The sequence below is a fragment of the Polyodon spathula genome, chromosome 8, assembly GCF_017654505.1.
Source record: "Polyodon spathula isolate WHYD16114869_AA chromosome 8, ASM1765450v1, whole genome shotgun sequence".
Classification (NCBI taxonomy): Eukaryota; Metazoa; Chordata; class Actinopteri; order Acipenseriformes; family Polyodontidae; genus Polyodon; species Polyodon spathula.
This window is the reverse complement of record NC_054541.1, coordinates 10,052,691-10,080,664: the sequence shown is the minus strand read 5'-3', so window position 1 is coordinate 10,080,664 and position 27,974 is coordinate 10,052,691. Positions and strand designations below refer to the sequence as shown.

Below are 27,974 nucleotides of genomic sequence, written 5' to 3'. Positions count from 1 at the left end.
TAATTCAGTCACAGGTATTTGGAAGTGGGGGCAGCATACATCGAATCGGTGGGCAGTGCTTGCAGAAGGCAGTAGTGAATTGTAGAAACTGAGAGGGTGCTCTCCAGTGTAAGATTCGGTGCTTGCGTGCGTGCTTGGTATTATTATTTCTTTTTGGTAAATAAGCGATCAGTACAGTTAATTGGACCTGGAACCGGGAGCTGCGGGTGTGTGCAGTGACAGTCATGGGTTTCCGAAAGAAGAACAAAAGCCCGCCGGTCCTTAGCCACGAGTTCGTGATCCAGAACCACGCTGATATGGTGTCTTGCGTGGCCATGGCCATTCTGCTGGGACTCATGTTTGAGGTAATTCTAACTGGAAGCGTCACACAGAGACAATTGGACTGCCAAGAAGGCCGTGCATGGCCCCCTGGTCCTGTCTCAGAAAAAAAGCCCAGCCCGAGAGGCCACAGTTCTGTTCAGTAACAACGCGGATGGGGCTATCTACGTGACAACAACCAAACAATTACCATATGCAGCCCAGCTAGTGAAAATAAAATGAATGCTTTTAAAACACAAGTGTAGCCTATTGAAAACAAAGAAAACTTTAAAATGACGTAGGAGAAAGGCGTAAAACGGTAGCTGTTTACATCACATGCACACTTAAATGGTAGTAACGGGATTTCCTTTCATTTACAACAAGAAGATACAGCCATTCTCTGCAGTGAGCGGTGTTCGGCTGCAAGGAAGGAGCTTGGAGTATTGTTATAATTCTGGAGGAGTGTGTTAAACTTTTTTTTCTTAAAAATTGTTTGCTACTGTAGGTTATATCTGAAGAGAAAGGAACTGCCAGTGATCTGTCGTGCACGAAGCCATTCATTCGTTTTATGTATTAGTCATCAGTTTTACATGGGAACGGATAACAGCATGACTTAAAACGTGTTTTGTGCTGAATACTGTTATGTAAGCATCTCGTGGTCTTGTACTTGCAAGCTTTCTTTATGGTAAATAATGTAACGTGCGTTTTTACACGTGAAAAGCGGGAACAAAATCGAAATCTACTGCCATTGTGGGGCATCTTACAAATTCCATCATTTGCATGCATTTGTAAGGGGTCTGAAGTAACAAGGCAACAAGTGCCACACCCCCAGCACCAAACATTTACAAATTCCTAACATTTTTGTAGGCCGTAGATGAGCATATTACCCAAGTTAACTCAGTTAAGACCACTTGTGGTCTTTTGAGCATATGGTGTCTGTAGTCAAGGAAACAAGAAAGTAAACAGGAACTTAAGCCTGACTGCTTTTTCTGGCAGAAGCACTGTAAAAAGCAGGAAACATAAAATCAAAACCTCAATTTTCTGGATAACTGATAATACATTAAAATCTCTGTTAACTCAGTTGCATTTTTTTCCCCCCCATTTGCAGGTAACAGCAAAGTATGCCATCATGTTTATCACTGTCCAATACAATGTTACATACACTGGTGAGTTATTTCTTTATCTTTTCATTTGTTGATATACATATCTTTTTACATAACACAATTGAACCCCAGTTAATTAGTGAGCAATGCATGTATAATATACTGGAAAGTAATAACAACAAAATGTATCGGTGTAGGTTTGTCCAGGGTGAAGCTTTTTTGGGAATTGTAGTTACTGTATTCTAAGGCAGCTAGCTGTGTCCTAAAGGTAAGTACAATCGATCAGTGGTGCTGGCATTAATACGCTGTATGCCTTATAGCTTATAAGCCACTTAATGTATGCCTTTAAGAGCAAGTACAGTTTTTACATAATTAATTCGGACAGAAAATGTGTGCATATATAATTGTCCAAAATGAAGACAAACAATGCATGTCTCCTACTTAGAACACATTTCAAGTTGAATAAGTCATCACTCAAAAACGAATTGCAGTAATTGTGTCGAGAGTATTTACACCAATTCACTGAGTAAATTATAGATTAGTTTGTGTTTGGCACAGGATTCAGTACAGATTTGTGTATTCAGAAAATTTGCTGTGTGCTCGTTATAATAGGAACCAAAAGTAACTCTGAAGTAAAATTAGGACGATGAACCCTTTGAAATATAACAGAGTAACTTGGTCATTAATCCGATACTAAATTGAATAAAAAACAATCCAAAGATGTTGTTCTGAGTAGGAAACCATATCATTTAGGGGTCATGCATCTGGAGCCCCTATTCTGCAGTATCTTTGTGAGGTTATTGATGATTAGAAAGCAGCCTACATCAGCTTTTCAGGATAGCACATACATAAGATCCCCATGTTGCCTCCTTTTACTAATTGAAGTTCGTGATCATTTATTATTATTCAGTGTACACCCCTGAAAATAAGTCAATCATTGTAATTGTTTTAACATGATCTGTTGTGTGGAATATTAGTCTTCCTTACAACAAAATAAACATGTTTTATGAGCTTATATTGTAAAGAAAAAAACATAGCTTTTTTTTTTCTTTGTTATTAGACTATAGATCTGAACCGATAAACTTCTATGACTATGGACCAAAAGATTTCGCTACTATTTTCTTCTACATGCTGGTAGCCATCATTCTTCATGCCTTGATCCAGGAGTACATTCTTGACGTAAGTACTGTTCAGAGTACATTAGATTCAATGATTGCGTTCCACATTTTTTGACTGATGATGTATGAAACAGACCGACTGACTCAACAGTGAGGTTAATAAACGTGAATAAATTACAGTTGGGATCAAACATTTTAATTAAGTTGTAGCTTTTTTGATTGCAGAGATAAAACATTTAAGTTGTAGCTTGTTTGATTGCAAAGTCATATTTACATTACATTGATTCCATTAACTGTCTTCTAATGAAAGCCTGCAGACAGTCACCATTTGGTTGGAGGATTATATGAGACTGCAGTGTCATTGGATGACTTATGACTGACTTATCTACTCTGTCAGTAATAAATAGGATTTCGTTTTTTAATTCAGTGTCAAAGAATAAGAAAATGCATGATGCATGTGTGATATATGCTACAGGAGAGAATATGTTGTAAAAGAGTACTGTGCAGTATGTTAGCAGGTTCACAATGACAGGGCAACTGTGGATAGATGTACTAGAATTGTTGCTAGCTGAGAGAGAGAATATATTTTAGAGAAGATCATTTATAGTTTTCACGTCCACACATATCAGCCACCCAATGTTTCTTAGATTTTTGTAGTTGTGTAGGTAAGTGTTGTGCTCAGTCAGTGTTCTCTGACAGTAGCAAAGTTAAGTTCTGCCTATTCACTGACTTACCACTTGGTAGTTTCCTTTCCAGGTTTTTGCTAATTAGTATGTCAGGTTAGCTATATTCTGTTTTTGATTTTCAGAAAGTTAACAGACGGCTTCATTTATCCAAAACCAAGCACAGCAAATTCAATGAATCTGGTCAGCTTGCTGCCTTTTATTTATTTTCCTTCATCTGGGGGACCAGCATCCTTACTGCAGTAAGTAGTGTTAATGGAATCTTTAAATTTCTCATTCAAAACCAAACACAAGACATTTAAATGTCTGATTTTGTAATCAGGAAAAAAAATGTTTAATAATAAATATAAAGTAATTTAGGAACCCTTCAATTTTCACTTTTTTGAACAATGACATTTCTATTTACTTGTGGTGCAAACTTTCCACTGGATCAAAAGTATAGTTACTAATGTCCTAAATACTGTATTGTATTATCAAAATTTGACCATACCAAATGGATGGATTAACTTTGTCATCTCATGTAGGAGGAATTTGTTTTGAACCCTACTCTCTTGTGGGAGGGATACCCATATTTACATATGTTGTAAGTAATATCATAATTGTTAATTTACTATTAAACCGCAAAGTGAAGCCATGTTCTAAATGCCTTTACTCATGTCTTTGCATAATTTAATTAGTTATTAGTAATTAATTGGTTAATTAGTTATTAAGTAATTAGTTGTCCTACTAGTTTTAACCACAAAAAACAATCCATGGCCCTTGGCATGTTGCTAAGAACAGAGCCAATATGCAATACATTTTTACTTTAAACTGGGTTGATGGGTTCTCTCATTATAGCTTTCAGGTAAAATTCTTCTACATTTGCCAGATTGCCTACTGGCTTCATGCACTGCCTGAACTCTACTTTCAGAAAGTTCGAAAGGTAGGGCCTTATTCTGTTTGGAAAGAATAATGTTCATTTAACTGTAAAATGATCAATATAAGGGATTTCACTCGAGCATTTCAGTGTCCTTGTGTGAAAATGTTGAATAGCTGAACCAATATTATTGATTTCAAAGTTATGTAGTTTTGCGAATGATTCAGTTATTTTGAATTCAATCTCAGATAAATTACATGTCAGTTAATGAATTTGCATCAGCTGCCATGTCGCATGGCCTGGCAATGAATAATGTAAAAGACGAGAAAGATGCCTACATTTTTATAAAATGTGAAAAAATGTTTTTTAAAAATGTCCACCTCCTATATGAGCGCTGAAGCACTATATGAATATGTAGTCTGTGTTTCAGTTTGTGTAAATATGCAATTAATTACAGGTTTTATATTTATTTTTGCAGGAGGATATTCCTCGGCAGCTGAACTATATTTGCCTTAATGTTTTCCATATTGCTGGTGCCTATATATTAAAGTAAGTTTTTGAGTATTGTAGGAAACATTTAATGGCTTGATTTGTGAGCTACCACTGGAGGCTCAGTTTGAATTATGGCCATTCGTAAGTAGAAGTCATTTCTGTTTTGTTTTAATTTTTTAAAGTAATAAGCATTTGTTTTATTTTTAATTGAGTAAGACCACTCAGGTTAAATGTGATACTCGACCCTCTACATCATTGTATGAACAAATGCTATCAGTAATGCATCTCTGCAATGTGCATGATTGCCCTTCTCGCCCTGCTGCCCTGTGTGTTACACCTGACAACAGTAATTCAGCAAGTAGATTAGGAATAACAAGAGAAAATGAAACACAAGTCTTATGTTCTTCTATTTGTATTGGTTACTAAAGGAGCCGCCTTGCTTTTTCTTCAACAGTCTTCACCGCCTTGGCCTGACGTTGCTCGTGCCACATTGCCTGGTGGAACTGCTGTTCCACGCCTCTCGACTTTTCTACTTTAGTGATGAAAACAAGCAAAAGGGGTAAAGTGCTTAGAGTTTCGTTACCTTTCGAACCTACGAACGAATCAATCAAAGCATGTGTTTGGAGTATGAGATGTTGGATGTTTTTATTTTTGATTTTATCTGGGTTGATTTTTTTTCTTTTTTTTTTGTCAGTCAAACGTCTACGAAAAGGAGATGGGTGACGGGTCCTCTGTTGACTTTGCAATATGCAATACAAGTTGAAAGCATTGGTCAGGAAGTCTTAGTACTGTTTAATAGTACGCTGTATTTTCTCCCCAGGTTTACACTCTGGGCCCTGCTGTTTGTAATGGCTCGTCTCCTCACCCTCACTTTCTCTGTTCTCACTTTTGGCTTTGGTCTCGCTCGCTCAGAAAACAAGGGATTTTCTATCTCCGAGGGGAACTTTAATGTTCTGACTGTCAGGTTAGTCTGTCATCGGTCCCTCTCAAACAAACCACATACAGTATTTTACCAGGTGTTAAATACTTATTTCTCACTTGCATATGCATTTTGTTTCATAAACTCCAACTTGCCTTTCTGCTCTATTGCGGTAAATTGCATTTTGAAGTTTTGTTTATGTTCTTTATCAGGATTGGCTGTTTGGCTGCTGTTTGTCTGACACAGGCTTGGATGATGTGGAAGTTCATAAATTTCCAGTTGAAGAAATGGAGAGAACACAGCCAGAACCAAGCCACCAAAAAAAAGGTCACCAGTCCTAAAAGCAGGCCTTCCAAAAAAGAATCCAACAGAGGTAGGTCTCCTGCACTGCAGAAACGAGACGGTTTATATCATGTCAACCCCACTGCTCCTCGAGCACATCTGCGGGAATTCCTACATGTTGTGCCTTTATATAATCCAAGATATGTAAAACTGATCATGCATGTGGGTACTATTACATTAACAATCTCAGTTTTCATTACAAGAAGAAAGGTTAGTGATTGGGGGGGGGGATAAAGTCGATATTCTGCCATTACTGAATGTATGATGTGTTATTGAGAGTAGCAGGACCTGGGGATATACAGTGGTTTGCAGAAGTATTCACCCCCCTACAAAGTTTTTACATTTTGTTGGCACCAGAGCGTACTCCATGATGCTTTCAAATTAGACTGCTCCATATTGATAAAGCTAAAAAAAAAAAATGCATATAGAATATAAATACGATTTACAGCAAAAAAACAATTACTCTCAGTATTCAACCCCTTTGCTATTGCAACCCTAAATAAGCTCATGTGCAAATGATTTTTTTAACGGGTCACAAAATTAGTGAAATGGTTTCAGCCTATGTGTACTCCAAAGTGGTTTAACTTGTAGATAATTTCTCTCCGGTATATAAAGACTTTCAAGCTGCAACTCGCATAGTGATTCAACAAAGCAACCTTGAATGCCAAGGAGCTTTCAAAACAAATCAGTGAAAGTGGTAGAGAGGCACAGAGCAGGAGAATGGTACAAGATAATTTCAAAGGTGCTGATTATCCCCCTCAGCACAATGAAATCCATCATTAAGAAGTGGGAGATGCATCATAGCACCCAGACATTACCCAGATCAGGTCACCTCCCAAACTGAGCAGTCGGGCAAACAGGAAACTGGATCCGGATGTCACTTTGAAGCAGACAGTGACCTTGAGAGATCTGCAAAGTTCTGTGTCTGAGATGGGAGTCAGTGTTCACACATCAACAACAAGCAGGTCCCCACACAAAGCTGGCCTGTGTGGACGGGTGGCAAGGAAGAAGCCATTACTCAAAAGCCTCATCTTTAAGCACGTATGGAGTTTGCGAAAAAGCGTGTAGATGATACTGCAGACATGTGGAAAAAGGTTTTGTGGTCAGACAAGACAAAAATGTAACTTTTCGGTCTAAATTCCAAGCATTATCTGGCACAAGCCCGACACTGCACATCACCCAGTCAACACCATCCCAACTGTCAAGCATAGTGGTGGCAGCATCATGTTATGGGGATGCTTCTCTTCAGCAGGGACTGGGAAGCTTGCCAGGATCGAGGGGAGAATGGATGGTGCAAAGTACAGGCAAATCCTTGAGGAAAACCTGTTTGAGTCAGCTAAGACTCTGAAACATTTCAGCAGGACAGTGACCCAAAGCACAAAGCTAAAGCAACACTGGAGTGGTTGAACAAGAAGAGAATTAATGTTCTTGAGTGGCCCAGTCAAAATCCTGACTTGAACCCAATCGAACATTTATGGCAAGACTTGAAGATTGCAGTGCGTCAAATCTCCAACAAACTTATCAGAACTGGATCAATTTTCCCGTGAAGAATAGGCAAAAATTTCAGCATCCTACTGTGCAAAGCTAGTAGAGACTTAGCTAAAAAGACTCGCCAGTAATTGCTGCAAAAGTTGCTTCTACCAAGTACTGACTTAATGGGCTGAATACTCATGCCACCAGTAAATTTAATTTTGCACATTCTTTGCTGATATTTAACCTCCTCCTCATATAACAGTGTTCAGTTTAGTTTGTATAAAAAAAGTTTGTTTGAAAAACTGTGCACACATTATCTGTAATTCAACAAAATGTGACATTATTGTTAGGGGGTGAATACTTCTGCAAACCACTATGAAGGACCATGTATGTTTGTCCATCTGCACGTCACCCTTACAATTTGTGTATTTTTGTTCTTAAAGTGGATTTAGGTTGTGGTCTACGTTTTTCAAGAAACCAATCTAATTGTCTTAATACTTTTTTATATATATATATAGGAAATTCTGTTAACGGAGTGGTGAAGTCGGAGGAGAGAACATCACCCCGCGTAAGAAAAGCAAAAGCTTCTTAAAGCATGTGTTTCCATAACAGAAGTATACAAAGATAGTGGAAAAGCAATGTGCTACCCTATCTCACCTTAAAAGTTGCCTGCCTCCTGCCCACAAAAGAGCATTAGCACAATCGGAATACATCAGCATTGTTGGGTGAAAATGAAGCATATTGCATGCTTTGGAATTGTTTTTATCAATTACTTAATGTGTAATTAATGCAAGTTCTTCTCGCTATACTATTGGTTGCATAGCAAGCCCCAGTTTTGAGTTATCATTTTTTTTATACCTGTTGAATCTGGTCAAGTAGTGTGAACAGCAGCCTTTGTTCATAATGATTTGACATGGTGTTAACATAGTGTTTACTGCCAAGTAGCTGGTTAGGGCGAGTTAAGCCTTTCTGATGCCTTTACCAAACACTGTTGCAATGCCAGGCAAGCAGTGCAGATGCCATGTTGCTTAAACTGTTCTGGATTTGTATTTATTATATTTAATTCATATGTGATGCTACTTGTGGTGGGGGTGGGGGGGTTAAAGGATCATTTATGAAGAGTAAGAGATTCTTTACCTTAAAAAGCCTTAGACATTGGGCTATAAATTATGCAGGTTAAAGCATTTCTTCTGGAAACCTTAAATGCCTAGAATGGCAGATTACAAGGGCCATGAGACAGTGGATCATATACAGTATAAAATGTGTATCCAAGACAAGTAAGCAGTGCCTACATTGAAATTTGTAAAAGGATGTACTCATCAGGAATGCATTGCTTTAAAGTGAGAATCCGTGTGTAAATTGTGGAAATGCTATACAAACAAAGAGGAGGATCTATTTTTTGAGGTTAAACTTAACCAATGGGCTGGTATCGATCATAATTCAGGTACCCAGTGGCCTTTAATACGTCCTGGTAATTTTACAGTGCTTCTCTTGGGTCAAACATAACCCATAATGAAGAGCAATGCAGAACATGATCCAAACACAATTCTTAAGTGTCCTTATATGAAAATGTTAATTATCTGAACCAATACTCTCGATTTCAAAGTTAAGATTAGGACTGTTATGTAGCGTCTCGAATGGTTCAAAACATTTTTTTTGTCCATTCTCTTTGGGCTTTTGGAATGCTCCCTGTGTGTGTGTGTGTGTGTGTGGATTGTTTTAGATGCATGAAACTGTGTGGCTGTGACTCTGCTTTAACATTTCAATAGGTTTGTGTCTCTGCTAAAACAATGCAAGGAAACATTTAATCTGTGTTTTGTTGTCTTTTTCTGGACCATTGTTTATGTTGATAGAGGTATAGCTAACAAAGTTGTTTATACTTTGAATTGCCTCTGCAAAGCAGTCATATAAAGGATCATTTTTCATGTTGCAAGTGATGCTAGAAAGGACGTGATCAACTACAGCAGAAAATGGGTCCAAGTCTAGCTGCAAAATCCTTTCCCTTCCCAGTGGTTTAGATAATGCTAGCAGCACAGAAAGACATGTGCTATTACCTATGTGCAGTACTCTCACTGTTCATAATTTAAATAATCTCTCATTTTTGTGGCAGTCTATTTATTCCAGTATTGGGATAGGATGGCCCTTTACCTTGAAAGTAGCAACCACGCCATCCGACAGTCTATTACCACAAGTCATGTGAATTATGTGCATTGGCCAATACTCGCATTCATTCTGTTGCAGCAATTTCTAAGGAGGGAGGGGATGTCAGCTTGTGACAGTCCTACAGTTCATTTCCAGATTACAAAACAAGCAGCGTGTGCAGTGTTGAAGTGTTCTTATTAACAAATGCTTGTGACGTTTGTAACCTCTTTTTTTTTTTTTTTTTTTTTTTTTTTTTTTTTTACTCAAATTTAAAAAATAAACTTAAAATATTCAACCTCAATATAATTCATTGACTTTTCCAACTCTGAAAGTATGTGTTGAAATGCCTGGAAACTTGGGCGCTCACAACTGCACATTTCCTATGGAAATGAAAGGCATTATAGTAACATGATTAATTTCGCAGCCTTTGTAGTGTAACTGCTGATCTGTTGTGTCAAGCAGTTAACATAAGTGTCAAAAAGCACAGCTGGCCAGATATTTTCAAAATGCGAGTACCTGTCCCTGGGTACAGGTTTCTCATGTGTAGTTGCTGATGTTAGAATAAAAGGATCCTGTATTGACTATAGTAGTTCCTACCAAGTTCTTCTAAGCTGTATCAATGCTGTAGTTGCCAAAGCTTTAGTTATTGGTCACTGCAAGAGCTAAGCATTTGAAGTGAGTGGCTAACACATTTATCAGGCTTCTTAAATTATCAAGCACAGATTATAAAGTCAGACAAAATGTGAACGAATAATGAAATGTATTAACTTCAACAGGCTAAAAGTTAAACTCAGCCAGAAAGTCTTAAAAGGGGGCAACACGGAAGTATGTTGCCACATTTTATTAAATGTGGTGTATTTTAAGAATGTTGCAATTCAGATGGTAGATTACCAAATTATTTTTAAGCACCTTGTTTTGTCTCTTTCTGTTACATGTTATATGAATTTCGGCTGCACATCTTTTATGATGATCTTACCACAAGATTCATTCCTGCCAAGTTTTTGATGTACTTCTAGTCACAGGAGTACAGTGCTGGCAAAAAACCAGTTGAGATGTTTTTATTGCTACATTATGTCATGCATTTTATGGTTTAACAATAACTTAAGTTAGTTTTAGACCCAGTTGAAACCCTACACAGTTTAAAAATCCAATTAAAACATTTAGTGTAACTTGTGTGCTTTTAAACTGTGTTGTGATTTAAAGATTATTAATTTTAGTTAATCATATACCGATAATAGGTAGCGCAAGCTAGAGTGACATCTCGGATGGCATCAACGCATACCAGAAGAGTACCATCCAGTGGTAGTTTGTGTCATTTCAACAGAAATACTATGCAATATTATTCCTCTGGTTCTTTGACAAAATGTTCAACATATGATTCTGTGATGCTCTACTGTACTTCAAAAAATGCTTGCAAAAAAACCCAAAAACTTGGCACCATTGTCATTAATTAACACTGCATTAATAAGGCCCACAAACATCATGACCCCCCTGTACTTGGATTTGTGGAAGGCACATGACATTGAAATCGTAAATCGAGAATATACATTTACCTGACCAGTTTTGATATAAGAACAAACAATATAACAAAGAAACAGGATGAAAGTGAAAGTTACCACAATGGATTTTTGATCAGTCTTAGGATGCTTCGCAGGTATCTGAGCGACATGCATTTGAAATATCCTGTACTGTGCTTTACTGGATAAGTTATTATAGGTATTGTAATTAAGTTAAATATTATTGAACTGCACTTCTGGATAAAACAATACCTAATTGTATATATCATTTCATTAATTATGCATTTTCCTAATCGGAATGTGCTGCACAGGTACTGATGAGTTGCAACAATACACACAGTTATTATGTTCATGGCCATTGTAATGTTTAGATTTTTTTTTTATACAGTTGACGAAGGTAGGGTCATGTAGAATTAGCACAATCCTGTTTATCATCTCAATTGCATACTTAGACAAAACACTTTCAGATGGAGGAGTATTCTACCAAAGGCACCACAGTTCTGTTTTGTTTGAACTATGTGCACTGATTTCATTTTATTTATTTATTTATTTGCCGTTCATGTGATATTTTATAAAACTAGTACTGTGTTTGAGTTGCTTGCTTGAATGTGGAAAGTATTGCTTTTTGTAAAAGTGCTGACACTGACATATTCTGAAGATGTTTGTATGTATTTATGCAAGTCTTTGTGTGATTTTTAGTTAAAATAAACCTTTGTTGAATAACCAAAAGTGTGGTATTGCAAATTTAATCGGTGGTTTAAAATGCAATTTCCTGCATTTTGTTAGAATCTGTATAATTGTCACATATTCTGTTTTCGTTTTGCAATGATTGGGGGGGGGATTCTTTGAAACATTTCAAAAGATGCAACACATAGTTGTTTGAGCTGGTTTCCAGTAAGACCATTTAAAACAGGGAAGTTGCATGTTGGCTTAATCATGCCTCATTATCCTAAGTGCCTATTCTCCTCATCTGCTATCAAGTGAAAAATAAATAAAGCTTCAGTATTGGCTCAGTGTCACACATGCCTGGTTAAACAAAGAGAAGCTCAGCAGGGGGAGCAATTGTGCGATTTATTTGAGAATTGTAAGTGTTGCCAAAAAAAAAAAAGACATCTTGCAAATTTTGTACTGTAATAATAAAACAGATTTGTATTAAGATGTGAAGTTATTGTGCCCTTAAAAAGACATGTTTTGCCCACAATCTTTTGAAAATGTCTACGTTGGTGTCTCATTCCTTATGGATCGCGAGCATATTGGGATTGACTGCCAGCCAATTTGCAACAAGAGATTAATAAAATAGGTAGTTGTATTTATTTATATAAGGGAGAAAACAGAATACTTAATTACCAAAGAACATACTGTGCCATCAGTGCCAGACAGTCACAAATGTAATTCTATAGTACAGAGTTTTCAAATGTCTTCTGGTAGATAAAACACTTTGAATTGCTTCATAATTCTACTTGGCCCCTGTTGCTCCATTCTATCAATTATTAAACAAGCTCTCCTGCAGCAACATCTCCAAATAGATCATTTAGTGGATTGCGGCTGTCTGCTAGATTGAGGTATAGTGCATGCTGAATTTTGTTAGTTTGAAGAGATATACAGAATGTGGAGTTAAGTTACTAAAACCTATCTTATTATTTGTTAAGAGGATCCCATGTTCTATCTTTTCAATTTAGGAGGGGGGGGCTATTCAATTGATGGTGGATCTAATTTCTCCATTAAAATGATTAAAACAAAATGCTCCCTAGAAGTGAATAGATTTTTAATAGACGGGCTCACACGAAGAACACAAATTTAAAATAGATCCTAAAACATAATTAGATCTTGTACTGTTGAGATAAATTGAATCAGCATTTGTTATGTTTGTATTGTATTTGAAACTATGCGAGTTGTCTTTTCTGGATGTTTCTGGAAACAGCAATTCAACTGGTTGAAGTACTATTGGTATTGTTATGACCAGTATCTTTGCTTGGATTTTTCTTCTAAATAAAACTCCTTAAATTGTCATCTCACCAAAAAAAGAAAGAGCTCAATGGGGGTCTGGAAGCATACTAGTGCTATGTATATCTGCTGCTTGTTACCCAATAAGCATACATGTGACACTAAATTATGCTGATTAGAATGCATTTCCATATAAATTGGGTTCATTAAAAACAATACCTTCTTATTTAACGCAGCTTATTCCAAATGCCATCATTAATAAGACGTAGACTTCCTGGCAGACTAATGGCCAGCAATGTACACATCTGAAGCTAAAGCATGTGATGTCCACTCTAGCATAGATTAAGCTGATATCTATGGAAAGCCCCTTTTCTGATTTCAGTAGCTGTCAAAACTTGTAAGCTTATTTCTCGGTAACAGAACCCAGCACTCTTCAGAAGAGCCTCAGATCAGTAGCAGTTTACAAATATAGCAGTGTTTTTTAAAATGATAAAACTCTTCAGGGGGAAAACGCTTTTTGACATCACATGCCACCTCTAAAGGAATGATACAGAGGCTTTTAAATAGTTTTCCTTCCTCTTTTTAGCATCAGCAAAATTATTTAAACTGCTAAGAATCTTTAACTCCCTGCTCCTTCTACTCTCTGCTGGTGGAATTCTAGGAGGCTCTTATGCTCTTATAACAGCCTCCCCCTGTTTCCCAGCCTTGAGAGAGAAGGGGGTGGGAGACTGATTATCATAACCACTTAGGTTCTCCCCCTCTTTTTGGTGGTTTAATGACGATCATTAATAAAATAAATAACTATAATATAATGTCAGTGTTCTGAGGCATATTGTCGTGTCACATGATGGCTGAGGTACAGTTCAGATGGAAGACACAGGCGCTATTTCTCCTGATTGTGAAGTTTGACACAACCATGGAGAAGACACTCCAAGCACTTGGTTTTTATCCAGATCATTTTATTGGGCAAGTGGGGATTTTTATTAGGTCAAGCTCATTTTTAATTGATCTAATCCTAGTGTCCCATGCGTGTGAATCCCGGGATATGGTGCCAACAAATATCTTTGGCAAATACCTTAATTATCTAGAGAATATGTTTTCACAAAACAACTGTGTTTCTCTGTTTAAGAGCATAAGAGAAGTTATGAGCTTGAGGAAGCCAATCGACCTATCAGTGTTGGTCGGTTCCTAGTAGTTTATTAATCCCAACATGGCTAAACTTGTATTGTTTGTGGCATTTTCTTTTCAGGCGATACCAAACTAGTAATTTCATAGACAACCAAAATAATACTTTACATAAAAAAATAGTTCAGATGCAATTAAACAACAAGACTCAAGGCAAATCATAGTTAATTTGCCCTAGATACTGCTGGTAGAAAATAGATCCTGATTGACAGCATTTAAGAATACTACCACACCATATAACGGGGGGAAAAAAAAACAAGTTTAAGAAATGTTTTGAAAGGCAGCTATCCATTGCAGCTGAAGTTTTTGGTTTTTCTTCATACTTGAAAATACTGAAACAACACAAGCCAATTTTTTTTTTAAGGCATATCAGGTTTAATTGTTTTTTGTAATCACCTTTTGACCACAGTTAATTTACAATGTTTTTACTATGCATGGTATCCTTTTACTGTTCTTTATTACACATTGCTTTCAACTACCATCACTATCAATTGCTTAAGCAGTAACATTCAACACTGCAAAAGCTTGATTCTGCTAATTGCTGATTATTGTGATTCAGTGGAGCTTTGCAATGTTTTGGGCTTTGTTTACATACATCTGCTGGGGAATGTAGTTTACTAAAATATGTTTATCCCCTTTGTTTTCCTTGTGGGGCTTTTGGGATAACTCCAGGCTTTTGGGCAAAGAGAAGGCTGGCTATCAAATAACTGTACTAGTCACGGCCACCTGACTAAAATTAATTTGAACCTATAACAATTCATAGCACTGACAGGTATATAAACAGGAGAATTCAGAGCTGGAAATCTTATTAATGCCCTTCTTTTGGGCTTTTTTTCTAGTGCATTTTTTCCACAATTCTCATAGTGGTAAATGTTGAAACTTGGACCAGATTAAATTAGGTTTTTTTTTTTTTAAAAAGATGTTGATTCAAAATCCCTCACAGCTAGTGCACATCCAGTAAGTACCGCTTATATCTCAGTGAAATATCTTTCACAGATCTTGTTTTAAATGACAGTTCACAATCGCTAATAGGTAACTGAGCCATGAGAGAATTGATAACTTTGGGTAACACAGTCCAACATGAAAGTGCAAACATGAGCTCTCAACCCCACATAACAGCACTTAAATGCTCCATAATAATGCTGATTAATAGTTAATATTACCATGCAAGCGATGTGGTGCTGCCTGTAGCCCCTGCCTCAGGACAGTCCTGGAATCGGAATAGCTTCCCTGCTTCCCTACCTACACAAGCATCTGCCTCGCTTTTGTGTTGTTTGCCCACCAGAGATGGCATTTTACTTTCCACTTGATCTTATATCTACTGAGCTCCCCCACTGGGGGTCTATACAGCCCTGACCTCCAGCTCACAGTGCAGGAAGGGTGGAGAGGTGGAGATTGTGACATCAGCTGTCACAATGATCTCTGGACCCAGCAGAGGTCTCAAATCTTCTTGGTTTACTTTTTACAAAACAAAATCACTTTACTGTTTATTCTTTTTTTATATATATATAGGCTCCACCCACTCTAGGCAATACTAGATGGTACTATATTATATTGTCATTCCGGGGAAAACGAGTTCAAATTGTAAAACCTCTCCTTCAGGAGATGGTTGCCTGTGCTTCTGAGATTTTTATAGGGCTGGACATATCAATACAATAAATTCCAAAAGACAAGCCTTCCCACCATTATTAATTACAAATTTCAGATTATCTGGTTGAGTGGATCTAAACTTGTTTGCAGAATCTTGCAAATTACTGATGAGCATTACAAGCAAACCTGTCTATCAGAAAGGTCTGGTTTCCAAAAAACTACAGCAGAAACCACTTAAAGTCTGCATGTAATGACCTTTCCTGATCCTGTTTTTGTGCTAAGAGGGTGTTCAGTTACCTGCAAACAGTCCATATCCAAGGTTTCTAACTCCTTTTGATAGATTTAAAAACACTGTTTTCTGTATTCATTTCATTTTGTTATATTTCTCTCTTCAAAAAATGGTGTTTTGTTACATGACTTAAAAAAAGAAAAACAATACAAATTATCCCTCCCACGCACAAACAAAACAAACCATTAAGAAATAAAGAAATGCATAGAAATCAGCAGTAAATGGTGATGTAAATAAGCCCTGTGATGCTTCCATTACCAGGGGCCTAGTAATCTGAGAAGGCTAACTCAGGTGGTTTAAGGTCTGTAAATAAAGGCCTGGTGACACAAAGGGAGTGGGGGTGAGGAATTAGGTTAGTGATAGGGGGAGGGGGGAGTCTGCATTAGGTGTATCCCTATAAACCAAACAGTAGTGACAGACAGACAGATGGATATATAGATAGGCAGAAGGAATTTGGGAATATAGCTAATGGGAATATGCCTAGTGTGGTTAGCCCAAGAGGAACTTGTAAACAAAAGTGTGTTCAAAAGTCGCTGGACTGACATACAGCAAGCAAGGACACCACTGAATTACAAGACTGGGATCTTACGCCTCTAGGTTTATCTCCAAGCAAGGTTTGTAGACTAGATAAGGTTAAGGAACTGCACACTGAGCTGACCAAGTTGGCTCCTATTTCTCTGTAGCTTACAACACTTAAGTGGTTCTTCTCTATAAACCTCTTCATCCTCTCCTCTCAACAGCAGGAGAAACCCTACCCTGGTTAGCCGAATATCACCATGGAGACCAGGTTTCTGTGTCTCCTACAGATCCCGTTGGAGAGGAGACAGGTGTCGTCAGCAGTAGGAACCCATGGCCATACAGCATGCAAACACTGTCTCAGACCAGCAGAATCAACACATCCATTTGGAACAGACATGCGTGCCTCATATATGAGAGTCTGGCGTACAGTACACTACTAGAATATGAGCCCTTTGTTGCTTAGAAGAGACAGAAATTCACTAAATCTGTTCCACAACTACATAACCCATATTTATAATATAAGAAATCCCTTGATTATAATAATAAGTAAATAAAACCAGCAAAAAAATAACCATAGATTATGTTGTTAATTGTTTACTGGTAACATAAAGTAAACTGAAGCGTCTCGTCTGAAATCCTATGACAATAATATGGAACACACATCTCCACACAGCAGTCACTTGATTGTTTCTTGAAACTGAAAGAATTACAGTCCCTTCACCAGGATAAGGATTGCTAGCCATTGAAGGGTTTTCCAACAATAAACAATGCATAATAATAATAATAATAATAATAATAATAATAATAATATAATTTATATTATGAATTGAGATTTTTCCAAGGTGTATTTTTTGGAAGCTAAAAGTTGGACAAAACGTCACCTGTAAATTTAACATTAACACACATTTTTATTTTACTTCACTATGGGAGGTAGGATTACGATTGGCTCATGCCGAAGCAAAGGGCGCCAGGTAATTTAAAATCAACCCGTTTTTGTTCCTTAACATAATCCTTCAATATAAATAACCGAAGCTAAAGCAGCACATTACATAATCATCAGACCTGCCTGCATGATACAGCGTATTGTCTTAAAGTTGTATTCCCACGCAAGTAAACTTAAAATCTGGTCCACTTAAAAAAAAAAAAAAAAACAAGTCCATATCGAAATACAGAATGTATCTAACCAGTTAGGGTAATTTTCTCAAGGGTGATTCTCAGGTTATCTAAAAATAAACGCAGAAGCATTTCTGCTCTGTTAAATTGTTACTACAAGCCAACTCCACCGGAGTAGTATTTCTAGGCCTGGCATTTTGGGAACTGTAGTCCGTCTTGTCGCAGTTCACAGTAGCTTGTAGTGGGAGTGTACATGGGAGGGACTACTATACCCATAGGTCTGTGCATTTTGGGTACTGGCTTGCCTCCGCTTGGGGAGTATTTCCCATTTAAACAAACACAGTGCCGAAGATGGCGGAGAGTTTATAGTGGAAATAAAAGAAGCTGGTATGTTGAAAAGGATATACTGAAACTGGTGAGTTTGTGTTTGTTTGTTTTCATTTTCTAACGTGCGTACGGAGTGTACCCCGCGACGCTGTTGTTTTGAACAGTCGAATTTAAAAGCCAGGACAATGAGATCAGACTTGTATTTGCAAGCGCAGATGTTCTCGCTAGCTTGTCTACTCTCGTATTCTGCAGAAATGTAGTAGTACGAGCGGTACTAGTGCAGTGCATGCAAATATGTTTTGCCGATTCAACTTTAAATTGTGCACGACATCGTTTAGGAATGTCATGCATTTTTTTGTAGCTTTCATTATGACACATGGTTAGTTGGCAGTGTATCTATTTTATTGTAGGTCCCCTATCCTTATTATCGAAGCGAAGCGCTTGTTACCGTGACGAAACTGAATGTGGTGTTTTGAAAGTTGGATGTTTGAAAAGAAAAGAAAATAATAAAGGCATTGGTGTATTTTTTTTCCAGTCGTTTGACAGATTAATTGCATTTAGTGGGAAAACCTGTGTGTGTGTGTGTGTGTGTGTGTGCAAAATGCTAGTTGTTGGAAACTTACGGGAATGTTGTTGTGACATGTTGCTGGAAATGGTTTTAATATCATTTATAGAGTTAAATTAAAGATCTGTTGTCTAGTATCATAGCCAGTTAAAGGTCAAAAGTGTGTGTGTGTGTGTGTGTGTATATATATATATATATATATATATATATATATATATATATATATATATATATATATATTATATAAATTAACCTACCGGCAGTGCATAAGTTTTTCTTTTTTCTTTGTCTGTAAATATACCATGCACTTACCATCCGTTCCACTCCGAATGCTGCGGTAAATAAAATATCGCCTGCTCTGAAACTTTATTTTATTGTAATTTTGGTGAGTCGATTACAAGGGAGTGGTTACTGCGTTTAATAGAGTTTTATAGTTTTTCTTTTTTTTTTTTAATGTAAATCAAAGTGTAAATCGATTACACTATTGATCTAGCACTGAAAACCATTTTTTAAAACATTATTTTTAACCCTGTAACCCTGTAAATATAGGGTGCAAAATCTTACTTGCATTATGTCAGGAATTATATAATACCCGTTTTATTTGGAGAAAGAAAACACGACTGGCTTGTTTCTTGTCGGTGGATAGCATGACTAATATTAGCGACTTGTTTATTATGGTAAAGTGCTCAGTGTGTGTTGACTGAAGCAAGACGGGGCTGCTTAGACTTGTTATAAACTGTGTGCATTGTTGTATACAGTCGATCAAGTATGTCAGCCTTGGTTTGGGGACTTGTTTGGCACTCCATGTTGGATCAATGGGAAGTGGGGGGTCTCTTCTGGGTTAATAGATTAAAAAAAAAGATAATTTATTTTCCCTTACTTAAACATGTTACTACTTTACAGGGGGGGTTCCTAAATCTAGGGTGCTTGATGGCACTGTTGTTGCCTGCAGAAGTTAAAAATACATTCAGTAAGTTTGTTGTTGTTATTATTATTATTATTATTATTATTATTATTATTTGTTTATTTAGCAGACACCTTTATCCAAGGCGATTTACAGAGCACTTGCAGGTGTAAATAATATGGGACAAATCTTACTGAATATATTTAACAGGATCTGTTTCCCAACCTGAATCATCTAATTTTTACGCTTAGATATATAAAACCAAAACAAAAAAGGGTGTGTTATGTTTTCTCTGCAGACACAAGCCAGAGACAATTGTGTTTAGCTGTAATGAAATATAATTGCATCTGATCTTTTGACTGCCGCCCATGTGTGCTTTAAACATCTAATGCAATTTAGAGTGGGAACCCTTCCGTAGTGTTGGGGGGTTGAGAAGTCTTTTGTTCCATATAATCTTCCTTAATGTGTTGTCCACCACTGGCTGCCTAATTTGGTTACAGTGTGGAAAAGCCCACCATACTACTGTTTGGATGCAACATTCAGTCAGGTGTTGGAGGGAAAAAAAGGCTATTTTGTTTTGAAAACCTTGTGAGTTATATTGGAGCCCAGAGTCTATTTCACAGCTTTGTAAGAGATTAACAAAAAGGAACGTTTATTTTATTTTTACATTGGAATTACTTGATTCAAAAAAGCAAAATGGTCAAACTCAACTGAAGGTCATTTTGATTTCCTTGCCGTGAGCAGTGCACCAGAATATTAAAAGGCAAATGTACCTGTACATGAAAATGAAATTGTATTTTGAGTGTGCTGGGTAAATTGCAATGTAATGTTACGATCCACACAGCATGGTAGAGCACTGCATGTGCGTCCAGGCTGTACTGTGTAGATGTGTGCTGCGTGTTTGCCCTCGTGACTGTATATTACACAAGGCCACCTGCAGTACCTATAAAGACCATTCTCAGTGCAGGCAGGTCCCTTGAGTGGTTGTTTGAACACATCTCACTATAGAGGCATGAATGAGATTAGATAACTCTTGCGAGGACTGTGTTCATGTGACTGGCTGGAGCGTTTGCAAGAAAACCCATTACTTACTATTTCTTCCAGCTGTGGTGATCCCAATATCTTTCTCAATACAGTCATGGTTGTTTTTCTAGGTTTATTCACATGTCCTGTTGACCAGTTATTGTCGTTTTGACATTGGCCTATGCAACGTGCTTTCTATGTGTGTGTGTGTATGTATGTATGTATGTGTGTGTGTGTGTGTATATATATATATATATATATATATATATATAATGAGAGACATTTTTGCACTTCTAATGGGTCTGTAAGGGGTACATTGTTGTGTTGTCCAAAAGCAAATACTCCAGGAACATCTCCACATAAACCACATCTTACCCTAAGGTCTCCTCTTGCATGACTCTGCTAAAGTCACCGCTAACATGACTCTTTCCTAGTCTCCCCTTACACGACTCTTTCCAAAAGTCACCTCTTACACAATTCTTAAAACTTCAGCGGTTCTGTTTTACTTATTTATTTTTAAAGGTAGAGCTGCTGTTACAAAACAGAATTAGAAACAGAGTAGCACTTGAGCCACAGTATGGAATACATTCCTTCATACTGGAAAACGAAGGAACATACGTGTTAGGTACACAAGTTGATCGTCAGGCTCTGATTTGGCAGCATGCGAGTGCAATATTTTTTATTTATTTATTTTTTTTTTTTAAGCCAGGCCTGTTTGTGACATGAGTAGGTCAGGAATTTTTTTGTTTTGATTTTAATTTGAAGGCCACCAACAGTATATTGATACCATAGATGGCATCAATCTTGTTTTTTGACAGAGATCAAAAGAGTAATGAATTGTAACCTAGGTTAATCTGATTAAAGCTTTTAACCCTGTTCCTTGTCTGCTACCTACTGCATCTACCTCCGCCTTCCGTTCTGTTTTTATAATCCTGTTCTGATCCTTCCAAACATCTATTATATCAGATGCTCCAAAAATAAGAGAAGTCATTGATTCTGAGAAATGAGTTTATTTCTAAGGGTTTGATTATGAAGCTCAAAGGCTTCAATTTATTAAGCATTGAACAGCAGGTGGGGTTGCATTGCTCCAGTTATTTGTATTGGGATTTGGAATAGGTGTACTGTGCATCACACCGCAATATTCAGCTATGGCCAAAGGTTTACATCACCCTGTAGAATGAACTCATTTTGCTTCATAAAGTCGAGCGAAACCCGTTTTGATGAACTTTACATTGACATATTGAATTACATACCGCTTTGTAGTTTTCCATATACTTATGAGAAACGGACAGATTGAAAAATGTGACTTTTTGAAATCTGTGTTACTAGTATGGCTTCTGGTAGACCTTTTTGTAGTTTCTTAGATGTTATTAAATTATGGTCCTATGTTATTTGTTATACATAATTTTCTGCTCTCAACCCACCCCTCTGTCTCTGATGTAAAAATGTTTTGGTTTTTTTTGTTTGCAAATGTTTAGGTTTTGCTATGTGTTAAGTTTTAGATTTAAAGGTCTGGTTCAACTACTACCATCCTAACATATTTATGACCTGGAGAACGATCTGTCTAAGTAGATCTCCAATTAACAGTCTTTTCATTTGCCTCATAAAGACAGGAGCCGCTTAAATCCCATTGAACATGAGTTCTGAGACATTGCCGGGTTGTTTCACAGGAGTGGCTGCACGTGGAATTCTAATGAACGGACATTCTGCTGTGACATTGATGCATCCACTTGATTTTAATGTGGGGGTGGGAAAGCATGGTACAGACAGGCCAATCACTCTGTCAACAGTATAAATCAAACCTGCAGGCTAGGTACTGCAAGGCAAACCCTGTCGGAGGCAACAGGAAAATCCTTTCCCAGTCAGTCAGATATACCTGCAGAATGCCACGCGACTGGAGCCTGGCTTTTGTGGTTGGCAGGGGCTGGCCTATTTTTTTTGAAGGTTAGGTTTGTAAGTCCATTTAAAAATCATTGTACGCTAGTTGCTGAATTGCCCCAGTCCGAGCAGACAGAATGAGCTGTTCTGTTTTGTGGCAAGAGGCCCCCTTTCTGAAGTGTCACTCTCCATTAAAAATGAATTACTCTTGTGCAAGTTTCATTGGTTTAAGAAAGTCCTGTTTTTTATTCTTTTTCCAAATCCACTTTTTTAAACCATCTGCAAACTGCAGTTCATCCAGAGGAGACTACAGTAATTTATTTCATACAGTTTTAGCACTTGGTAACTCAAGTTGTGGAGTGACCTGTAATTTTGTTGTTCTGTTTAGCACAGAAATTTTTCTTACTGGTTACTGTGCTGAAAGTGGTTCGTTTTTATTTTTGTCACAGGCATAAATGTCCACTTTTTAGTTTAGCAGAGTGGGTTTGCAAAGATTGAAAAAGTGCCAGTCTTTTCTTTCTCTTCAAGCTGGATGCAGTTTTTTAATTTTTATTTTAGTCGTTGCCCAACCTCTCTTCCAGGAGCCAGAAATCCTAGTATCTTTTCCTTTATTGTATATAATCTGTCCATTTAGAATGGGGCATTTAAGTAGTGAACTCAATAGTGCCCTGTATTGAATGTATTATGCATTGTTCCTTACTGTCTTGTTAAGCGATTTGTGATTGCGGTCCACTATGAAAGGTGCTATATAAAATAAGTCTTGATTGATGGAAATAAATAAATGCAAGCCATGGTTACTGTATGTGGAGTGAGAATTGACTTATCTGTACCTGCTTTGACTCAGTCAGTTGTTGTGCTTTACCTTAATGTTTGTATAAATTGAGTGGCTGAGATTTCCTTGGACCCTGGTCTAGCAGGTTCTCAAAGGTGTTTTCTACGTGATTAATTGGTCTCTGTGATCACATTTCACGCTTGGAGGTGAGAAGATGAGCCACTTTTCAGAGTTGGGTGGTTCCTAACTTTGTCATGCTCTATGAGGCATTTATAAGGATGTTAACATGCTCTTTACTTTACGGGAAAGCTTGTTGCTCTCTGAAGCAAAAAAAAAAAAAAAAGAATGGGTACTGTACTTTTTAAACTAAGTCGGTGTTAGTTTACAGTACAACCCCTTTTACAAACAGGTTTCAAATCTCTCAACCATGATGCATTTCTCTGAAGCCAAGTCCTTGAACTGTTGGTACACAAACAGGTTTTCTTAGAAGTGACTCATTCTATGTACTGTAGGAAAAAAGAAGATAAAAACAAATCCAAGCCAAGTCTTGAGGACAGGTTAGCAAGGTGTGCCAACAGGAGAATAATAGTCAATATATGAAGGAGGTCTTGGTTTTATTACCTGCTGCTATACTATGGAAATATTCTAAGTGTGTTTAGATTTAAAGTTCTGGACTAAAACCGTTTTGAGAAGGGAAATCTCAAAGGGGAGCCACAGACTTTTTGGATAGCAGCCTGTGAAATTTTCCATCGCTTTCCCCTCTAAACCAAGTACTGTAGGCTTTCATTGTGCCCTTGGTATTTCAGAAGAGAGTTCTCTATGCTGTGAGGGGAATTTTAAGTCGGGCCACTGGGTTGCTTAAATGCAAAATATGGCCACTTTTCATTGTGAGTTAAAGGGAAAAAGCAGATTCTTGAGCTGAACAACCACCAATCGTTTGGGTGAAACTGAATTGGTATTCTGGAATGATTTTGCTTTATGATCTGGTATTGAAAGCATGGAGCAAGTGTGCAAGAAAGGATAATTATTCTGTTAAATGTAAGCTAAGCATATTGCAGTGCAAGTTTGAATGAAGTGCATGCAGTTTGTGAAAGAGTTTTATTGGGATGAGTTGAGCTAAACATTTTTCTCTTCACAGAAGCATTCAGGGGATCTTTTAATGAAGTTAACTGACGTGTTGACACGTGCTCAGTGGAATTTTACCAAGTTTGAGTCTGTCTGGGTGCAATTAGCCTGACATGTTGAGCTGCACAGTATGACTGCAGTGATTAACAGTAGAACCAAGTAAAAAATTGGATTTAAAAAAAACAAACAAACCAAAAAAAAACAAATACAACAGTTCATTCGTATCCGAAACTGAACTCGGGAATTCATTGTGGAGCAGATGCCTCTTCATCGCTTGATATTCGGTTTGTTTAAAATAGGTTTGAGTGTCCTCCAGTCCTGCCTTGTTCATAGGAAGGAATACTGTCTGAGGAGCGGGGCACTGGTGCCAGTATTACTGAGTGAAGTGGTACAGGTTTAAGTGCTTAATGAGCAGAGCTGTTCACTTTACTTGTGTGTGCCTTTGGTTGGCAATTCACAAATGTGAGAGAAATCCCACAGAGTGACGTTCACAATGTCCAAACAGCTACAGTATAGATTGTGAGGATATGCCGTGGTAGATATGCCATGGTAGATGTACTGCTATACAGTGGCAGTCGAAGCTAAGCTTGAAATATTTTGTATTTACTCCCCAGCCTCTAAAACTAAAACAAAAAAAACTCCTTTCCTGGTCACATGCAAATGTTTATATTTGCAGAAAACCTAGGCTGCACACACCGACTCCTTTGCAGTGACGTTTGTTTAAATACAATACTGTACTGTTTTTTTTTTTTATGTATTTTATTAATGTGGCAGCCTAGCTAAATTCTGGGAGTGTGTTGTATCCAGCTGTTACTGGTTGTGTGAAGCGAAGTTGCCATAGCAACACAGTCCTACATGCTGGCTCAAGGTCATTCATCTAGCATTGTTAAACTGACTCTGCACTCAACAGTACACACAGGACGCATACAGAGCAAATCACTGGGTAACTTCAAAGTAGAAAATCGGTATAACTGTTTGGGGTGGGGTCTGAGGAAATAAAACCCCTTTCCTGGTAAAATCTCAGCCTTCAGGGTCAGGTACTGTGTTCGTGCAAACTGATTAAATATTTAACTTGCCTCCTGTGAGTAGTCATTTCTTCAGGGTACGTCTGCAGTTTGCGGGAAAGCAGCTGTCGGATTCTCATACAATACAGTGTGCACATCAGGGCTGGCTGGCTGTCAGTGGCTGTTATTGATTACCTTTGCGGTGTTCTAGAATACTCCACCTCTCCTCTGTTGTGATCAGTCTATTAGAGTGGCGGGCCTCCTTCAGGCATTTCTGTTGACAACAACCAGCTATATATCAGAGTCTTCAGTGACATTGTCTGTTTTCTCTTCAGCCTCAGTAGATTTTATTTATTTTTTAAAGCTACAGGTTGTAGCCTTTTGGGGTTATACACAGGTATAATATGTGCTGCAGGTTACAACTGGGAATGTGTAGACTTAAACACGTGACCAATACACAAGACATTAAGCTTCTCCTGAAATATAAACTGATTTTCAATCCATTGATTTCCCTAAAAACATTCTTGGATTTTGGGGGGTGGGGGGGTGGAGAGCTCAAATCCTAATTTATTCAGATTTTCCAAAAGAATGACGATATTGACTAGCTACTGTAGTCCTCTACTGGTACAAAGCAGTACGGGTTTGACTGGCATTTGGCTCGGAGAGGAGGGTGGTCCTCTTTGATTCTTGCCAGCCTGATATGTGGATTGTTCAGAACTCGGTTTAATGAGTTGATGCAGTGATAAGTAATCCCAGGTGCGACGCCTGTGGGCCACACCAGAGGCCTAATACGCAGCTTCAGCAGGTAAACTGTTAACCTTCCCATCATCCACCGCTTCAGGTTACTCTGCCGTTTGTTACAATCGATGATTCACCAGACATTGTCATGTGATACAGCTACAACACAACATGGGTGACTGGATAACTGCATGTTGCAAGGCTTCAGAGCTGTAGAGCTGTGCCATTTTCAGTAAGGGATTCAAATCTCCGATTTTCGGTGAACGTGTTTCGCTTGAAGCCATTTTTCTTTGAGTGGCTTGTCTCGGTGGACATGCTCCCGTTTTATTGCCCTATGTCTAGATTCCGTTCTTTTAATTAAATAGAAGCCTGTTTTAGGGGAGAAGCTGCAGAGATGCTCAACAAGGATTATGACGCATGTTGTAGATGGTTCACAGGGGCTTTAAATAAATCTGTATTCTACCAAAAAATGTGAAGCATTTCCAAAAAAAATAAAAGTAATAAGCTACAAGAGTAATCTTGAGCAGCTTGATTAATTTTAGATAAATATAAAATACATTAACTACAAATAGCTGAGATGGACAAAAAGCAAGGTAACATTAAGCTGACATATGGCATATGCTGGAGATAACATTTCAGAAATGAAGCCTTAAAATGTCAAGGTTTCTGTAACTTTATATCCAGCTTGTAGCATGTTCAAGCCAAACCAATAAATTTGAACTATCGTGGGGTGGGGAAATGTGTTAAAATGTGTGGTTTTGCAGGCCCCTTAAGCTCTCTTTGGGGTTTTCTTTTAGTCAGGTGTTCGTGGTATACACACGTAATAAACCAAACCTCGGACCTGCTTTTCAGAGTAAACAGATTTGCAGTAAAATGTACCCCTGTGCCCATTTCAAAGAAAGAAGGTAGTGGGCTAGTAATTAAAGTCTTGTGATACAATTTTTACTTTTTGGTTGGGTGAAAGTGTTTAAAGTCTATAGGCCTTGCCCTTCCAACTTTTAGAACATCTCAGACCTTTTACAGCACAGGTAAGCCATGTTCAGGTATTAGGGGAACCTGGTGTTTTAGTGAAGGAAACGGGAGAAATGTATCCTGTGACCAGCACTTCTGGTGATAGTTGCTTCTAATGAGAACAGACCCTCACACTTCGGTGAAAAGATTGCTGTGCAGTAAAACTGCGGAATGGGCTAAGCTATAAGATTAGTGTTTATTTGCAGAGTGAAGCAGCCCTGTGAAGAATGTGTGATTTTTGAGCAAGCGTGCAGGTACTTGAGCAAATTGGTAGAGTGTGCAGTGTGTGGTCTTCCCTCAGCTCTCGCTCTAGTCTGTGAAGCCTGGTGGGGGAGGGGAAATCTGTTTCACATGTGTATGTGTGGCTTTTGTTATAAAGAATCAGTCATGTAATTACTGAGCAAATTTGCTTCAGGTTGGAACCTTTGCTATGAAAAGTTAGAAATTACATACAACCATGCAACTTGCTTAATGCATGAGGTGGTCTCTTCTCAGCCACCCTCCCTGAGGTCCTGTATGCTTTGGACTGCTAGTTTTCTGAAGTTGTAATGTGTACAGGCAGCATTAGTTAACATCATTATTAGTATTTTTGATGGAGTGCTGCATGCTGATTCCAGTATTGACCGCAGCATATTCCTGGTCTGTCAGCACCTCACTGACAGACCAGGAATTGTCGAGGGCTGACCCTGACATGATGAGGCCTCTGCTGCACAGCAGGATCCCAGGTAACGGTTTCTACTTGTTGGTCTTCATTTTTTTTTTGAGAGAGGACCCTTGAGAAAAAACATACAGTTTTGAAGTGGCACGTGGCAATAAGAATTGTTCAGTGTGTTTTTTTTTTTTTTTTTTTTTACAGTTGGAGCCTGTAATTAATTCTCTACTGTTAGAAAAATGCACATTTTATGTCCCTAGCTATCACCATTTGCTAAAAAGTTAAACCAAAAAGTACAAGCACATTTTTTGTAATGCTTACTGTAGCACAATAACCTGTTGGATTTCAAAATAAAGACAATAAATGAATTTGTTTTGCGTGCGAGTATGTGCT

General features: G+C 37.8%; 2 protein-coding genes across 4 annotated transcripts in view; both read left to right on the top strand.

Moving 5' to 3' along the window:
* The first annotated feature begins 45 nt into the window (after positions 1-45).
* Positions 46-12,030, top strand: LOC121319350 (translocating chain-associated membrane protein 1-like). Of its 2 annotated transcripts, XM_041256701.1 has the most exons (11): positions 46-344; positions 1,406-1,463; positions 2,461-2,579; positions 3,327-3,443; positions 3,726-3,784; positions 4,039-4,123; positions 4,536-4,606; positions 5,004-5,108; positions 5,370-5,513; positions 5,681-5,841; positions 7,802-12,030. In XM_041256701.1, the coding sequence occupies exons 1-11, from the start codon at positions 225-227 to the stop codon at positions 7,873-7,875; spliced, it is 1,113 nt and encodes a 370-aa protein (XP_041112635.1). In that variant the 5' UTR covers positions 46-224; the 3' UTR covers positions 7,876-12,030. The 2 variants fall into 2 exon arrangements, with proteins under 2 accessions (XP_041112635.1, XP_041112634.1); XM_041256700.1 differs by lacking the exon at positions 7,802-12,030 and having other exon boundaries at positions 5,681-6,175.
* Positions 12,031-17,912: 5,882 nt separating this feature from the next.
* Positions 17,913-27,974, top strand: part of LOC121319348 (nuclear receptor coactivator 3-like) — a 62,399-nt gene continuing 52,337 nt past the window's right edge. The window contains exon 1 of one of the 2 annotated variants that reach the window (XM_041256697.1): positions 17,913-17,997. The gene's annotated coding sequence lies outside the window, so the exon portion shown is untranslated. The remainder of the gene's footprint in view (positions 17,998-27,974) is intronic. The other variant, XM_041256698.1, reaches the window with a different exon arrangement.

Excerpts from the sequence above, each read along its gene's own strand:
- LOC121319350 (XM_041256700.1), top strand. The coding sequence starts at position 225 with ATGGGTTTCCGAAAGAAGAACAAAAGCCCGCCGGTCCTTAGCCACGAG. Across the intron at positions 2,580-3,326 it reads TCCAGGAGTACATTCTTGAC|AAAGTTAACAGACGGCTTCA; the intron begins GTAAGTACTGTT and ends TTTGATTTTCAG. Across the intron at positions 4,607-5,003 it reads GCTGGTGCCTATATATTAAA|TCTTCACCGCCTTGGCCTGA; the intron begins GTAAGTTTTTGA and ends TTTCTTCAACAG.